The 18,590-nt window shown below is 48.3% G+C and overlaps 1 protein-coding gene across 1 annotated transcript; it reads right to left on the reverse strand.

Moving 5' to 3' along the window:
• Nucleotides 1-17,016: 17,016 nt before the first annotated feature.
• Nucleotides 17,017-17,648, reverse strand: LOC109773366 (uncharacterized). The gene has a single exon (XM_020332057.3). The coding sequence runs from the start codon at nt 17,475-17,477 to the stop codon at nt 17,190-17,192; it is 288 nt and encodes a 95-aa protein (XP_020187646.1). The 5' UTR covers nt 17,478-17,648; the 3' UTR covers nt 17,017-17,189.
• Between the last annotated feature and the right edge of the window lie 942 nt (nt 17,649-18,590).

Genomic DNA, 18,590 nt, shown 5'->3' on the forward strand with positions numbered 1-18,590 from the left:
ATATCCCATTGTCACCACAGATAAGCACATGCAAGACATACATCAAGTGTTCTCAAATCCTTAAAGGCTCAATCCGATAAGATAACTTCAAAGGGAAAACTCAATCCATTACAAGAGAGTAGAGGGGGAGAAACATCATTAGATCCAACTATAATAGCAAAGCTCGCGATACATCAAGATCGTACCACCTCAAGAACATGAGAGAGAGAGATCAAACACATAGCTACTGGTACATACCCTCATCCCCGAGGGTGAACTACTCCCTCCTCATCATGGAGAGCGTCGGGATGATGAAGATGGCCACCGGTGAGGGATCCCCCCTCCGGCAGGGTGCCGGAACAGGGTCCCGATTGGTTTTTGGTGGCTACAGAGGCTTGCGGCGGCGGAACTCCTGATCTATTCTGTTCCCGGATGTTTTTAGGGTATATGGATATATATAGGCGAAAGAAGTCGGTCAGGGGAGCCACGAGGGGCCCACGAGGGTGGGGGGCGCGCCTCCCTGCCTCGTGGCTTCCTCGAAGCTTCCCTGACATCTACTCCAAGTCTCCTGGATTGCTTCCGTTCCAAAAATAGCTCTCCCGAAGGTTTCATTCCGTTTGGACTCCATTTGATATTCCTTTTCTTCGAAACACTGAAATAGGCAAGAAAATAGCATTTTGGGCTGGGCCTCCGGTTAATAGGTTAGTCCCAAAAATAATATAAAAGTGTATAATAAAGCCCATAAACATCCAAAACGGGTAATATAATAGCATGGAACAATCAAAACTTATAGATATGTTGGAGACGTATCATACATTATGTTGCATATTATCGTTCAATTCATCAACTCACGATGCATGTACATAGATCAGAGATGGCGAAGGGCTACTACGCCGTGTACGTTGGGAGGGTTCCAGGAGTCTACGACCACTGGGCAGCCGCTCAGGCCCAGGTGCACAGGTACCCGGGTGCTAGCCATAGTGGGTTCGACAGCAGAGCCGAAGCGGAAAGTAGTTACTTGAGGTGGACACTCCAGCATGAGCAGGGGCGGGATCGCCGGTACTACATAGTCGCGCTCTTGCTCATGCTGATCGCTCTTCTCTTCTACACCATGGTTTAGATAGAGATGATGAAACTTGTATGTGTGCCATGACCATGCAGTTGCACTTATTCGAGACATGACATTATCGCACTTGTGTATCGCTATTTTCGAGATGTGATGATATTTGTGTTGAATGATGATGATGGTATGATGAGACTACTGTATGTCTATGATATGATGAGAATAGTGTATGTTTAGTATGATCTGATGAAACTATTTTATAGAGCCTGTATAAATACAGCGCAAATACATAGGGGGTGTGGGTCGGCAAAAGCAGGAACATCAGCAGTAGCGCTGGAAAGCACCTAGCAGTAGCGCTGGCTTAGCAGCAACGCTTCATATGAACAAGCGCTACAGATAGTTATCAGTAGCGCGGGTGCAGGGAGCGCTACTGCTAACAATACTTACCAGTAGCGCTGCCTATACCAGCTCTACTGCTACAACTTAGATGTAGCGCGCTAGCAGTAGCGCTGGACTAAGCGCTACTGCTATGCTTATTTCAAGCGCTACTACTATGGTTTTCCCTAGTAGTGAAATATGCCCGAGAGGCAATAATAAAGTTATTATTTATTTCCTTGTTTCATGATAAATGTTTATTATTCATGCTAGAATTGTATTAACCAGAAACTTAGTACATGTGTGAATACATAGACAAATAGAGTGTCCCTAGTATGTCTCTACTTGACTAGCTCGTTAATCAAAGATGGTTAAGTTTCCTACCCATATACATGTGTTGTCACTTGATGAACGGGATCACATCATTAGAGAATGATGTGATGGACAAGACCCATCCGTTAGCTTAGCACTATGATCGTTTAGTTTATTGCTATTGCTTTCTTCACGACTTATACATGTTCCTATGACTATGAGATTATGCAACTCCCGAATACCGGAGGAACACTTAGTGAGCTATCAAACGTCACAACATAACTGGGTGATTATAAAGATGCTCTACAGGTGTCTCCGATGGTGTTTGTTGAGTTGGCATAGATCGAGATTAGGATTTGTCACTCCGATTGTCAGAGAGGTATCTCTGGGCCCTCTCGATAATGCACATAACTATAAGCCTTGCAAGCAATGTGACTAATGAGTTAGTTGCGGGATGATGCATTACGGAACGAGTAAAGAGACTTGCCGGTAACGAGATTGAACTAGGTATTGAGATACTGACGATCGAATCTCGGGCAAGTAACATACCGATGACAAAGGGAACAAAGTATGTTGTTATGCGGTTTGACCGATAAAGATCTTCATAGAATATGTAGGAACCAATATGAGCATCCAGGTTCCGATATTGGTTATTGACCGGAGATGAGTCGTGGTCATGGATACATAGTTCTCGAACCCGTAGGGTCTGCACGCTTAACGTTTGGTGACGATCGGTATTATGAGTTTATGCGATTTGATGTACCGAAGGATGTTCGGAGTCCCGGATGAGATCACGGACATGACGAGGAGTCTCGAAATGGTCGAGACGTAAAGATCGATATATTGGAAGGCTATATTCGGACATCGGAAAGGTTCCGAGTGATTCGGGTATTTTTTGGAGTACTGGAGAGTTACGGGAATTTGCCGGAGGGGTCAATGGGCCTTCATGGGCCTTAGTGGAAATAGAGGGCAGCAAGGAAGTGTGGGCTGCGCCCCCTAGGCCCAAACCGAATTGGTTTAGGGCTTTGGGGGCCGGCCCCCTCTTTCCTTCTCCCCTCCTCCTCTTTCCTTCCCCTCCTAGTTGGACTAGGAAAGGGGGAACATACTCCTAGTAGGAGTAGGATTTCCCCCTTGGGGCACACCCTATGAGGCCGCAGGCCCCCTCCCCTTGCTCCTTCATATACGTGGTCAGGGGGCACCCCAAAGACACACAAGTTGATCATTGATCTCTTAGCCATGTGCGGTGCCCCCCTCCATCATAATCCACCTTGGTCATATCGTTGTAGTGCTTAGGCGAAGCCCTGCGTTGGTAGCTTCATCATCACCGTCATCACGCCGTCGTGCTGATGAAGCTCTCCTTCGACACCTCAGCTGGATCGAGAGTTCGTGGGACGTCACCGAGCCGAACGTGTGCAGATCGCGGAGGTGCTGTACTTCCGGTACTAGGATCGGTCGGATCGTGAACACGTACGACTGCATCAACCGCGTTGTCATAACGCTTCCTCTTACGGTCTACGAGGGTACGTGGACTACACTCTCCCCTCTCATTGCTATGCATCACCATGATCTTGCGTGTGCGTAGGATTTTTTTTGAAATTACTGCGTTCCCCAACGGTGACATCCGAGCCAGGTTTATGCGTAGATGTTATATGCACAAGTAGAACACAAGTGAGTTGTGGGCGATAATAGTCATACTGCTTACCAACATGTCATACTTTGATTCGGTGGTATTGTTGGATGAAGCGGCCCAGACCGACATTACGCGTACGCTTACGCGAGGCTGGTTCTACCGATGTACTTCGCACATAGGTGGCTGGCGGGTGTCAGTTTCTCCAACTTTAGTTGAATCGAGTGTGGCTACGTCTGGTCCTTGTTGAAGGTTAAAACAACACATACTTGACGAAAAATCGTTGTGGTTTTGATGCGTAGGTAAGAACGGTTCTTGCTAAGCCCGTAGCAGCCACGTAAAACTTGCAACAACAAAGTAGAGGACGTCTAACTTGTTTTTGTAGGGCATGTTGTGATATGATATGGTCAAGACGTGATGAGATATAAATTATTGTATGAGATGATCATGTTTTTGAAATTACCGCCAACTGGCAGGAGCCTTATGGTTGTCTCTTTATTGCATAAGATGCAAGTGCCATGTAATTGCTTTACTTTATCGCTATGCGATAGCAATAGTTGCAAAAGCAATAGTTGGCGAGACGACCATATGACGACACGTTGATAGAGATCAAGATGATAGAGATCATGGTGTCATGCCGGTGACGATAGAGATCATGACGGTACTTTGGAGATGGAGATCAAAAGCGCAAGATGATCATGGCCATATCATGTCACATATTTTGATTTCATGTGATGTTTATCCTTTATGCATCTTATTTTGCTTAGTTCGACGGTAGCATTATAAGATGATCTCTCACTAAATTTCAAGGTATAAGTGTTCTCCCTGAGTATGCACCGTTCCAACAGTTCATCGTGGCGAGACACCACGTGATGATCGGGTGTGATAAGCTCTACGTTCACATACAACGGGTGCAAGCCAGTATTGCACACGCGGAATGCTCGGGTTAAACTTGACGAGCCTAGCATATGCAGATATGGCCTTGGAACACTGGAGACCGAAAGGTCAAGCGTGAATCATATAGTAGATATGATCAACATAGTGATGTTCACCATTGAAAACTACTCCATCTCACGTGATGATCGGACATGGTTTAGTTGATTTGGATCACGTGATCATTTAGATGACTAGAGGATGTCTATCTAAGTGGGAGTTCTTGAGTAATATGATTAATTGAACTTTAATTTATCATGAACTTAGTCCTGGTAGTATTAGCATATCAATGTCGTAGATCAATAGCTCGCGATGTAGCTCCCCATTTATTTTTTATTTGTTCCTAGAGAAATATAACTTGAAAGATGATAGTAGCAATGATGCGGACTTGATTCGTGATCTGAGGATTTTCCTCATTGCTGCACAAAAAATTATGTCCTTGATGCACCGCTAGGTGACAGAACTATTGCAGGAGCAGATGCAGACGTTATGAACGTTTTGACAAGCTCGGTATGATGACTACTTGATAGTTTAGTGCACCATGCTTTACAGCTTAGAACCGGGACTTCAAAAATGTTTTGAACGCCACGGAGCATATAAGATGTTGCAAGAGTTGAAATTAGTATTACATACTCATGCCACGTATCAAGAGGTATGAGATCTCTGACAGTACTTTGCCTACAAGATGTTGGAGAATAGCTCAACCAGTGAGCATGTGCTCAGATTGTCTGAGTACTACAATCGCTTGAATCAAGTGGGAGTTAATCTTCCAGATAAAATAGTGATTGACAGAGTTCTCTAGTCACTATCACCAAGTTACTGGAACTTCGTGATAAACTATAATATGCAAGGGATAAATAAATCGATTCCCGAGCTCTTCGTGATGCTGAAATCGACGAAGGTAGAAATCAAGAAAAGCATCAATTGTTGATGGTTGACAAGACCACTGGTTTCAAGTAAAAGGGCAAGGGAAAGAAAGGGAACTTCAAGAAGAATGGCAAGCAAGTTGCCACTCACATGAAGAAGCCCAAAGCTAGACCCAAGCCTGAAACTGAGTGCTTCTACTGCAAAGGAAATGGTCACTGGAAGTGGAACTGCCCTAGATACTTGGCGGATAAGAAGGATGGCAAAGTGAACAAAGGTATATTGGATATACATGTTATTGATGTGTACTTTACTAGTGTTTATAGCAACACCTCGGTATTTGATACTGGTTCAGTTGCTAAGCGTAGTAACTCGAAACGGGAGTTGCAAAATAAACAGAGACTAGTTAAGGGCGAGGTGATGATGTGTGTTGGAAGTGATTCCAAGGTTGATAAGATCACCATCGCACACTCCATTTACCTTCGGGATTAGTGTTGAACCTAAAATAAATGTTATTTGGTGTTTGCGTTGAGCATGAATATGATTGGATCGTGTTTATTGCAATATGGTTATTCAAGTCAAAGAATAATTGTTGTTCTATTTACATGAATAAAACCTTCTATGGTCATACACTCAATATAAATGGTTTATTGAATCTCGATCATAGTGATACACATATTCCTAATATTGATGCCAAAAGATGCAAAGTTAATAATGATAGTGCAACTTATTTGTGGCACTGCCGTTTAGGTCATATTGGTGTAAAGCGCATGAAAAAACTCCATGCTGATGGGCTTTTGGAATCACTTGATTATGAATCACTTGATTCTTGCGAACCATGCCTCATGGGCAAGATGACTAAGACTCCGTTCTCCGGAACAATGGAGCGAGCAACTGACTTATTGGAAATAATACATGCTGATGTATCTGGTCCGATGAGTGTTGAGGCTCGCGGCGGGTGAGGGAGTCCTGGACTAAGGGGTCCTCGGGCGTCCGACCTGTTATCCATGGGCCGGACTGATGGGCTATGAAGACACGAAGACCGAAGACTATACCCGTGTCCGGATTGGACTCTACTTAGCGTGGAAGGCAAGCTAGGCGATTGATTATGAAGATTCCCTCTTATGTAACCGACCTCGTGTAACCCTAGATCTCTCCGGTGTCTATATAAACCGGAGAGCGTAGTCCAGATAGGACAGATTCATGACCATATACTCATAGGCTAGACTTCTAGGGTTTAGCCATTACGATCTCGTGGTAGATCAACTCTTGTAACACTCATATTCATCAAGATCAATCAAGCAGGAAGTAGGGTATTACCTCCATAGAGAGGGCCCGAACCTGGGTAAACATCGTGTCCCCCGTCTCCTATTACCATCGATCCTAGACGCACAGTTCGGGACCCCCTACCTGAGATCCGTCGGTTTTGACACCGACATTGGTGCTTTCATTGAGAGTTCCGCTGTGCCGTCAATGAAAGGATTCGATGGCCCCTTCGATCGTCAGTAATGACGTGATCCAGGGAGAAACCTTCCTCCCCGGACAAATCTTTGTATTCGGCGGCTTCGTACTGCGGGCCAACTCGCTAGGCCATCTGGAGCAGATCGATAGCTACGCCCCTGGCCATCAGGTCAGATTCGGAAGCCTGAACTACGTCACGGACATCCGTGGAGACTTGATCTTCGACGGATTCGAGACCACGGCAACCGCTCCCCTTCGCCCCGATAAACATGGCTTAAACCTGTCATCGGGTCGCATCCAGGAGATAGCTCCTGTAACAACTCTGGCCTTAGAGCCGGAGCAGATCAAGTCGTCCGAAGATGGGAAACTCAACCCCATCATGGGGGCTAACAACTCGGTGGTGGTGGAGCCGCATGCAGATTCCACTTCGTACGATACTTGCATCAACGGAACCCCGGACTTGTCTCCGATATCGAGTTCCGAACCCAGCGAGCCCGCGAATACCAAACTCGATCGGCTATCGATCTTCAAGTTCAGCGCCGCGGATATCTTCCAACACTCGCCCATGGGCTACCTACTAAATTCACTAAAAAACCTATCCCTGGCAGATGGCTCATCACCGAACTATGTTCGGTTCGGCCTTACGGCGGACGATGGAGAATTTTGCTTCCCACCCGCCACCCACTCCATAGCCACCGTCGACGAACCAACCAATATGCCTGACCCCCGCTCCGAAGACATCGGCGGTTTGGACGACGATGAGGGGCAAAACCAGAGCTTACTATCCGCTACACATGGGGCGGCCACTTCCTGGTATGACGTATGTATGGTGGACACACCCAACGACGATCTCAACGATGACAAAGAGGGTCCAGTCGAGGATAAGCCTCCTCATACACAGCCGAACACCGGCGCCCCCGGCGCCACTCTCAGTCACGTCACTCAAGGGAAAACAATATTAGCATCGGAGGTGATAGTACTCCGGACAACGAAGACCCTGTTCAGACTGGATCCGAACAGGAGGTCAAGGAAAGCGGACAGGATAGCCCTGATGAACAGGCCACATACGGAGACTCGGAGGATAGTAATTATCTTCCACTCTCTGAGGAAGAAGAGAGCCTCGGCAACGAGGAATTCATCGTGCCCAAGGAACCTCTAGAACAGGAGCGCTTTAAACGCCAGCTCATAGCCACGGCAAGGAGCCTAAGGAGGAAGCAACTGCAGCTTCAAGTGAGCCAAGATTTGCTCAACGATAGATGGACCGAGGTCCTGGCCACCGAAGAATACGGCCTTAGCGTCCCAGACAAAAGCCACCACAACAGTAGGTGGCTCCCTCAATACGATGGCAAGGCTTTGGAGCCCACACCACCATCGAATAAGCCGGTAGGCCGACCATAGTTCGGTCCGGGCAAGGCAGCAGCCCCAGCAGAGCACCATACAAACCCATCCGGCCATCTAAGCAAGAATAAAGAGGCTCGGGGGACACTCGCGACATCCAACAAGAACCGGAGGGTAGAACCGGACACACAAAATCGACACACAGATCACGGAGACATGCCCCGGCCAGCAATAACGGTTATCTATTCGGACACAACAGACCCGAGCACGCTCGATCCGAAAACCGTAAGCGGAGCCCGCCGGATGTGATTCACAGTGTGGCCCAACATAGAGGATCCGCACACCCTCTTTGCTTCACCAACGAGGTAATGGAGCATGAATTCCCAGACAGGTTTAAACCCATCAACATCGAATCATACGATGGAACAACAGATCCCGCAGTATGGATTGAGGACTTCCTCCTCCATATCCACTTGGCTCGCGGAGGCGACCTTCATGCCATTAAATACCTGCCTCTCAAGCTCAAGGGGCCAGCACGGTACTGGCTAAACAGTTTGCCAGAAAATTCTATTGGCAGCTGGGAAGATCTGGAAGATGCCTTTCGTGACAACTTCCAAGAAACATATGTCCGGCCACCGGAGGCCGATGACTTAAGTCATATTGTCCAACAGCCCGGCGAGTCAGCCAGGGAACTCTGGAGTAGGTTCTTAGTCAAAAAGAACCAAATTGTCGACTGTCCGGACACAGAAGCCCTAGCGGCCTTCAAACATAGCATCCAGGATGAATGGCTGGCACGTCACCTCGGCCAGGAAGGACCCAAATCCATGACAGCCCTTACCGCTCTAATGACTCGCTTTTGTGCGGGAGAAGACAACTAGCTCGCTCGCAAAAGCAACAACGCCAGCGACCCGGGCACTTCCGAAATCCGAGACGGCAACGACAAGCCACGACTAAACGAGCATAACAGTCGCAACAATTGTGCAACATAGCGGTCAACGCCGGATTTCACAATTCGAAACCCGGTCAACGGAAGAAGCCATTTAAGGCCAAACAGGACGGACCATCCGCCCTTGATAGGATATTGGACCGACCTTGTCAGATTCACGGCCACCCTGATAAGCCAGCTAACCACACCAACAGAAACTGTTGGGTCTTCAAGCAGGCAGGCAAGCTTAATGCCGAATACAAGGGGAGCAAGCCACCAAGCGATAAAGACGACGGCAAGGCTCGCCAGCCGAACACCGGGAGCCAGAAGCAGTTTCCCTCCGACGTTCGACCACTACCGGAGCGGAAATAGCAGTTCGGCTTCCGCCACCCACCCACTATGATGGCAGGATTTACACCACGCGTACATCACTACGTGCTCAAGATACCATGGGCATCGGCGGAAACACAATACGGACAACCCTGCAAGCATTCCCGTAACATTTTTTATCCATTCTTCTTTACTTTTCTTTATTATAAACAGGTGACCGACAGGACTGCATATACAACGGACTCTGTCGGAGTTCGGATCCGCACACTCACCTAAGGGGTTACTTCAGATAAGGACTCCCCTCCCAGAGGACGGGCGGCGCAGACGTGCGACAGGAGGTCCAAAATAGTTTTTGTAGACCGCACTCTTTATTTGGAGCCTGTACTATGCCTTTTTTCCTCCGTTCCTGACCCTGAGCATGTCAAATGGGGGGGGTTGTGGATTTTTCCTTTTTTATATATGAATTTTTCATTGGCTTATTGCTCCACTCCCAGTAAACTTCATCCGAACTAATGTTCTATACTCTTTTTACAATGAGTACGGCCGCAACGGCGGTGTTACAAGACGCACCTCGGCATAACCGGCTAGGGGCTCGGTTTGGGAACAAATGAGTCGCCAATAAAAGCCCGAACAACTCTATAGCATACTTCAGCGTCGCAAGTTTGGCCTTATATGCATCAGCTCCGAATCATTGTCTTTGGTCAATAGTTGGGTTGCCCGGCTCCTGTGTTTGCTATCCTACGTTCCGCTCTATCGGCTAGGGTAGTAAAGGGAGAACTACTGCGATTGTGCCCTGGCTTTGACCGGATGAGCACCTCAGTAGAGAAAGCCGAAAACTGACTGTCATGATGCGGTGAGAGCTGGTCAACCACTTGACGACTTATTTGAATCTTTAGCGATTCCCCGTGTCACACGAAGGGTCTTTTTCAGATCAAAACATGTAAGGCACAATATTACGATACGCCACATACATACTAGGGGCTATGTCGTAGCCCCACCATAAAACTCCTATGGCTAAGTGAAAGTGTTAACGCCCTATAGTCCGATTGCCTGGTTCGCCGCATTATCACCTGCTTTATGGACCAAGACGTTGGATAAAGAGTGATTCAATGCTTTTCCGAACACCCCCGTATTTCCTACGAGGGGGCTGAAGCCGACGACTGGAAAACTTTCAAATTACATTAAAAATGGCCACACAGGAGGAATACAAGCTTTCGAGCAAAAAAATAGATTAACTATAAAGTTGTCTGTTACAAGCCTTGTACACATCACTCGAATATTATGTCTTTCGAGCACTGACCCTCTATCAAGCGGGTGGCCTCTAGGACATCTCCAATATAATGCTCCGGTTCCGGACGGTCCTTGCCTTCGGGTGGACTCTTCATCGCAATATTGATGGCCTTCATCTTACCCCAGAACGTCTTGACTCGGGCGAAGGCCATCCGTGCACCTTCAATGCACGCCGACCGCTTCATAGCGTCAATATGCGGCACCGCGTCAGCAAGCCGCTGCACCAGGCCGAAGTAATTACTCGGAATAGGTTCAGTCGGCCACAAAAGGACTACGACGTTCTTCATGGCAGCGCCGTATATCCTATGCAGCTCGGCCCACTGGGACATCTGTTCATTCAGCAACAGAGGGCGCTTCGACGCGCCGAATTGCGACTAGAAAAGCTTCTCCGTTGCACACCCCTCTTGCGCCTGATAAAACTGCGCCGCATCGGAAGAACTCTTCGGCAAGTCTAAAAAATTGTCCGGAGAACTCCATACTTGGTTAAGCTGAGCATAGTTCGGATCGCCGAACTTAGCCTGTAGCAAAAACGGCTTCGCAATATCCTCCTCCGTGACGGAAGAGGCCACCCACCAGCCTGAACGGCTGGGCCCGGACATGATTGGGGCGGCTGGTGATTGGAACTCGAGGGCTAGAACTCGAAGAGGCTGGGATTGAGGAAGAAGCAAGTGCAGAAGAGAAAGACAAGTCCGGGTCCCTATATAAAGGCCCAGAATATCGAGCGTCCCCTCCTGGGTCTCGAAACTTACCTATCCTCAAAGAGTTGTACCCAGGGGACGGTTGGGTTACCCATACCAACATTATTGAAAATCCCGTGAATAAGGGGACACGGTCTCTGCTTTAACAAGACGTGCCAGTAAAACCGCTTCCCGAGACGTAGGGCGATAGGATAGCCAACGGTTGGAAATAATAACCGGGCGGGCATGATGCAATGTCCCAACAGTTGTCGACCGATTGGACTCGTGGAGTATTGTATTTTCTGCAATTATGTACACAGGTCCGGATACAATCATCACATCCGAAGACTATATCGGAGTTCGGAGGAAGGGGAACCCGCCTTGCAATGCCGAAGACAATCTGCGTGCCGGACTCCTCGTCATTGAAGCCAGGTTCAGGGGCTACTGAGGGAGTCCTGGACTAAGGGGTCCTCGGGCGTCCGGCTTGTTATCCATGGGCCAGACTGATGGCCTATGAAGACACGAAGACCGAAGACTATACCCGTGTCCGGATTGGACTCTACTTGGCGTGGAAGGCAAGCTAGGCGATTGATTATGAAGATTCCCTCTTATGTAACCGACCTTGTGTAACCCTAGATCTCTCTGGTGTCTATATAAACCGGAGAGCGTAGTCCGGATAGGACAGATTCATGACCATATACTCATAGGCTAGACTTCTAGGGTTTAGCCATTACGATCTCGTGGTAGATCAACTCTTTTAACACTCATATTCATCAAGATCAATCAAGCAGGAAGTAGGGTATTACCTCCATAGAGAGGGCCCGAACCTGGGTAAACATCGTGTCCCCCGTCTCCTGTTACCATCGATCCTATACGCACAGTTCGGGACCCCCAACCCGAGATCCGCCGGTTTTGACACCGACAGCGGGTATCATTATTTTCTGACCTTCACAGATGATTTGAGCGGATATGGGTATATCTACTTGATGAAACACAAGTCTAAAACATTTGAAAAGTTCAAAGAATTTCAGAGTGAAGTGGAGAATCGTCGTAACAAGAAATTAAAGTTCCTACAATCTGATCGCAGAGGCGAATATTTGAGTTACGAGTTTGGCCTTCAATTAAAACAATGTGGAAAAGTTTCACACCTGGAACACCATAGCATAATGGTGTGTCCGAACGTCATAACCGTAGTTTATTGGATATAGTGCAATCTACGATGTCTCTTACCGATTTACCACTATTATTTTGGGGTTATGCATTAGAGACAGCTACATTCACATTGAAAAGGGCACCGTCTAAATCTGTTGAGACGACACCGTATGAACTATGGTTTGGCAAGAAACCTGAGCTGTCGTTTCTTAAAGTTTGGGGTTGGAATGCTTATGTGAAAAAGTTTCAACCTGATAAGCTCGAACCCAAATCGGAGAAGTGCGTCTTCATAGGATACCCAAAAAAAATGTTGGGTACACCCTCTAATACAAATTTGAAGGCAAGATCTTTGTTGCTAAGAATGGATCCTTTCTAGAGAAGGAGTTTCTCTCGAAAGAAGTGAGTGGGAGGAAAGTAGAACTTGATGAGGTAATTGTACCTACTCCCTTATTGGAAAGTAGTTCATCACAGAAATCAGTTCCAGTGATTCCTACACCAATCAGTGAGGAAGCTAATGATGATGATCATGAAACTTCAGATCAAGTTACTACCGAACCTCGTAGGTCAACCAGAGTAAGGTACCGCACCAGAGTGGTACGGTAATCCTGTTCTGGAGGTCATGTTACTTGACCATGACGAGCCTACGAACTATGAGGAAGCGATGATGAGCCCAGATTCCACGAAATGGCTTGAGGCCATGAAATCTGAGATGGGATCCATGTATGAGAACAAAGTGTGGACTTTGGTTGACTTGCCCGATGATCGGCAAGCCATAGAAAATAAATGGATCTTCAAGAGGAAGACGGATGCTGATAGTAGTGTTACTATCTACAAAGCTAGGCTTGTCGAAAAAGGTTTTTGACAAAGTTCAAGGTGTTGACTACAATGAGATTTTTCTCACTCGTAGCGATGCTTAAGTCTGTCCAAATCATGTTAGCAAATTGCCATAGTTTATGAAATCTGGCAAATGGATGTCAAAACTACATTCTTAATGGATTTCTTAAAGAAGAATTGTATATGATGCAACAAGAACATTCTGCCGATCCTAAAGGTGCTAACAAAATGAGCAAGCTCCAGCGACCCATCTATGGACTGGTGCAAGCATCTCGGAGTTGGAATATATGCTTTGATGAGTTGATCAAAGCATATAGTTTTATACAGACTTGTGGTGAAGCCTGTATTTACAAGAAAGTGAGTGGGAGCACTACATCCTTTCCAATAAGTATATGTGAATGACATCTTATTGATCAAAAATGATGTAGAAATTTCTGGAAAGCATAAAGGAGTGTTTGAAAGGAGTTTTTCAAAGAAAGACCTCGGTGAAGCTGCTTACATATTAAGCATCAAGATCTATAGAGATAGATCAAGACGCTTGATAAGTTTTTTCAATGAGTACATACCTTGACAAGTTTTTGAAGTAGTTCAAAATGGAACAGTCAAAGAAAGAGTTCTTGCCTGTGTTGCAAAGTGTGAAGTTGAGTCTTACTTTGACTGTTCTCTCTCTATCTTCTGCCATGAACTATGGGTGTTAATCGCATGCTGATGTGAACTATTGGTGTTAAATCACATGGCGATGTGAACTAGATTATTGACTCTAGTGCAAGTGGGAGACTGAAGGAAATATGCCCTAGAGGCAATAATAAAGTTATTATTTATTTCCTTATTTCATGATAAATGTTTATTATTCATGCTAGAATTGTATTAACCGGAAACTTAGTACATGTGTGAATACATAGACAAACAGAGTATCCCTAGTATGCCTCTACTTGACTAGCTCGTTAATCAAAGATGGTTAAGTTTCCTAGCCATAGACATGTGTTGTCATTTGATGAACGGGATCACATCATTAGAGAATGATGTGATGGACAAGACCCATCCGTTAGCTTAGCACTATGATCGTTTAGTTTATTGCTATTGCTTTCTTCACGACTTATACATGTTCCTATGACTATGAGATTATGCAACTCCCGAATACCGGAGGAACACTTAGTGTGCTATCAAACGTCACAACGTAACTGGGTGATTATAAAGATGCTCTACAGGTGTCTCCGATGGTGTTTGTTGAGTTGGCATATATCGAGATTAGAATTTGTCACTCCGATTGTCAGAGAGGTATCTCTGGGCCCTCTCGGTAATGCACATCACTATAAGCCTTGCGAGCAATGTGACTAATAAGTTAGTTGCGGGATGATGCATTACGAAACGAGTAAAGAGACTTGCCGGTAACGAGATTGAACTAGGTATTGAGATACCGATGATCGAATCTCGGGCAAGTAACATACCGATGACAAAGGGAACAAAGTATGTTGTTATGCGGTTTGACCGATAAAGATCTTCGTAGAATATGTAGGAACCAATATGAGCATCCAGGTTCCGCTATTGGTTATTGATCGGAGATGAGTCTCGGTCATGTCTACATAGTTCTCGAACCCGTAGGGTCCGCACGCTTAACGTTTGGTGACGATCGGTATTATGAGTTTATGTGATTTGATTTACCGAAGGATGTTTGGAGTTCCGGATGAGATCACGGACATGACGAGGAGTCTCGGAATGGTTGAGACATAAAGATCGATATATTGGAAGGCTATATTCGGACATCAGAAAGGTTCCGAGTGATTCGAGTATTTTTCGGAGTACCAGAGAGTTACGGGAATTCACCGGAGGGGTCAATGGGCCTTCATGGGCCTTAGTGTAAATAGAGGGCAGCAAGGAAGTGTGGGGTGCGCCCCCCTAGGCCCAAACTGAATTGGTTTAGGGCTTTGGGGGTCGGCCCCCTCTTTCCTTCTCCCCTCCTCCTCTTTCCTTCCCCTCCTAGTTGGACTAGGAAAGGGGGAACCTACTCCTAGTAGGAGTAGGATTTCCCCCTTGGGGCGCACCCTATGAGGCCACCGGCCCCCTCCCCTTGCTCCTTTATATACGTGGCCAGGGGGCACCCCAAAGACACACAAGTTGATCATTGATCTCTTAGCCGTGTGCGGTGCCCCCCTCCACCATAATCCACCTCGGTCATATCGTTGCAGTGCTTAGGCGAAGCCCTGCGCCGGTAGCTTCATCATCACCGTCATCACGCCGTCATGCTGACGTAGCTCTCCCTCGACACTCAGCTGGATCGAGAGTTCGTGGGACGTCATCGAGCCAAACGTGTGCAGATCGCGGAGGTGCCGTAGTTTCAGTACTAGGATCGGTTGGATCGTGAAGACGTACGAGTACATCAACCGCGTTGTCATAATGCTTCCGCTTACGGTCTACGAGGGTACGTGGACTACACTCTCACCTCTCGTTGCTATGCATCACCATGATCTTGCATGTGCGTAGGAATTTTTTTGAAATACTACGTTCCCCAACAAATGGGACCCAAACGGGCGCCTCAAACGCCTGGATTGACCGACACCCCTCATATCCTGCCCAAATATGGGGCGGATATGGGTGCCCGGGCGCGTCCACCACGTCAGACCCGGCCCACATTGGCCCACCCGAGCCCATATATATTCCTCCCCATCCGCTCGCCGGACCAAACCCTAGTCACTTCACTCCACTCCCCTCCGCCATCCAAGCTCCCGTCTGGCCTTCTCCGGCATGGCGGGCAGCGGATCCGAGTCCTGCACCTTCATCCGTCGACCCCGAGCTCATCCGACGCGATCCCGAGGAGGAGATGGTCGTCCGGCTTGCGCCTTGTCGCTCCCGGGAGGAGGCCCGTGCGAGGCAGCGCTCGGACTCCTTCCGTCGGGATTCCATTGCGTCCGCCCAAATGACGCATGGATCGCGCTTGTTGTGTCGTCGCTGCCTCACCGGAGATGGTGCGGTCCGTCCGGCGTCCGACCGCGGTGTCGGACGCACAACCCCTCCGTTGGCGTGTCGAGGCCATGGATGCACCATGGGCGTCGTCTGACACAAACATCGCGCGGCGTTCCCGCCATGCGAGGCAGCGGACGCGGGAGGCGGCGGCGGCCCTTGCGGTAGTGGACGTCGACGAGGCAGAGTCGCATTCTCCGGCGCCCCGTATGGTGCACTAGTCCAGGCGCCGCAACCGCGTCGTGGTGCATGTCGCCGGCTTATCCCAGGATGGATCCATCATCGATCTGATATCGACCGCACCGTTTGGGTTCCGAGCTCCGACGAGGAAGAGTAGGACACCAGAGACGACGACGTGTTGAGTCCCTTGAGCCGGCTCGTGTCGTATGCCCTACTCTATCTTGCTGGCGACCGAACTAACACTCCGGGGAGCGCAACCGGCCATCGGACATGGGCACGCCGGAACCGGTAAGCTCCGCTTAGATTAGGTTTCACGTTGCATGCAATAATATGGATTTGAGGTTTCTAATTTAAGATGTCCGGTTGTAGAATTAAATATTTGAGGCGTGACCGGTGTCTATTCGCGGACGCGCTCGGTCGTGTTTGTCCGCGGATGTTTGAGCGGTCGAATTTGCCAAGTCCGGATATAGATACTCTTATATACAGTATGTAAACCGTAGCACCCCAAATCCTTTATTCCTAGGTTCGCCACTAAATTGTGTATTCTCCAATTCTTCTCCATTAGTAAGTTGCAATGGGGGCAATTCAACATCTTTTGGTAGAATATGTGCATTCCAAGACGGTCAATCGATGGTGGCAAGACTTGGACAAATCAACTAGGACGAGATTCATGTTTGTTGTCAGTATGACAAATGCACAAATTAATACAAGTAATCAATAACGAAAATTCTGTATTTGATCAATTCCAGCACGGCCACAAACTAACAAAAGAATGATGTTATAGACAACTAGTACAATCAATCAACTCATTGGCCGCAAAAAAAAATCTCATCAAAGAGACCTCTCTCCTTTTAGAAATTAGAATTCGTCGCCGTTGTTCAAGCCCTCGACTCATACGACCTCGTAGATGACGACCTGCGCGGTGTCGAAGCCGAACCGCGGCTGGACGCCGTCGCCGAACCCTCCCGATGCGGCGAAGGGCCGGAAGCCAGCAGCCACGTCTTCGCCGTCAAAGCCGGCGGCCCTCCGATCCGTCGACGCGGCCTCGGCGGCGCCCGACGACGACGTGGAGGTGGACTGCGGCGGCTTGTAGTACATGCGCGCCGTCTGCGGGCAGTGGGAGTGGAACCTGGCCGCGATGCGCACGCCCATGTCCAGCATCTCCACGTACTTCGACATCTCGACCGGTATATTCCTCCTCTGTCTGCCTTCTTTCTCTGCCGCCGGCGAACAACGGAACAAGCAAGCTAGGAGGAGCGGTGGCTACGGCGGATGTGTGCTGCGTCGTGTGCTTCGGGTGGCACGGGAGAGACGGGGGAACGGCCGCGGAGGTTATATAGGTGGGCGGGGCGCGGCGAGGCTTGGGCGAGGAGGCAGCTGGGAAACGGGAGCCTCGTGGATTTCGCGGTGGCTTCTGCGGTGGGAAGTTGACATAAACGTGGCCCCTCGTTTCCGGGCTGGGTCCGCGGGGGCAAGTAGTTGGGGGCGGAAACGGCCGGACTAGTGGTGCATGCGCTTTTGACCGGGGAGTTAAGGTTGCCGTCGCCCGACGACCACGTAAAAGGGGCAGCGTGAACGGGCGAGACTTGCTGGGTGCAGCAGTGTGGGCTGGGCTGGCGGCCGCGCGCGACCGTTTCTGCCGTGCGTTTGCTCCTTCTGTGGTCGTCTCTTTCACCGCTCGCTCGCCGTTCGGGTCCGTAAAAGGCAGCCGGGATAGAGGCCGTTTTCTTTTCTCTCCACGTGATATGGACTCGCGAAAAGGCGCTACTCTCTCACCAAGCAAGTAGTGAAGTTCATTCACCTCAAAAAAAAAAAAAGCAAGTAGTGAAGGGAACCCGTCAAAAAAGGAAAAAAAAGCAAGTAGTGAACGGAGGGGAAGCGGTCGCGATTGGAGGGGTCGTGTGGTGGCCTCGTTCACTGGACTCGATCTTTGGGGAGCATGTCGTTGTCGTGCGATATTGGATGGGATTTGGGGATTGCGCCGCTCGCGCTCACGCGCACGGCTCGGCATGTACCTCGTGGCAGAGGCTATGTTCAGACGGTGCGTGTTGATTAGCATGTATGCTAGGGAAGTGTCAAATGTTGATGACGTTTCAACAAACCAGTACTAGCAATAAACAAAGCGGCCCCCTCCGATCCAGATCCAAACAAATTAAATGGAGAAGTCCAATTGCGGGCAAAGCTACTGCTAGTATAGTACTACCTCTTTTTCAGTTTACAGGGCGTGGGCGTACCCCTAGGTCGTCAATTTGACCAACCTAATACAAGTCATATATTACAAAAAAATACCAA

This window comes from Aegilops tauschii, chromosome 4, assembly GCF_002575655.3.
Source record: "Aegilops tauschii subsp. strangulata cultivar AL8/78 chromosome 4, Aet v6.0, whole genome shotgun sequence".
In the NCBI taxonomy this organism is placed as follows: domain Eukaryota; kingdom Viridiplantae; phylum Streptophyta; class Magnoliopsida; order Poales; family Poaceae; genus Aegilops; species Aegilops tauschii.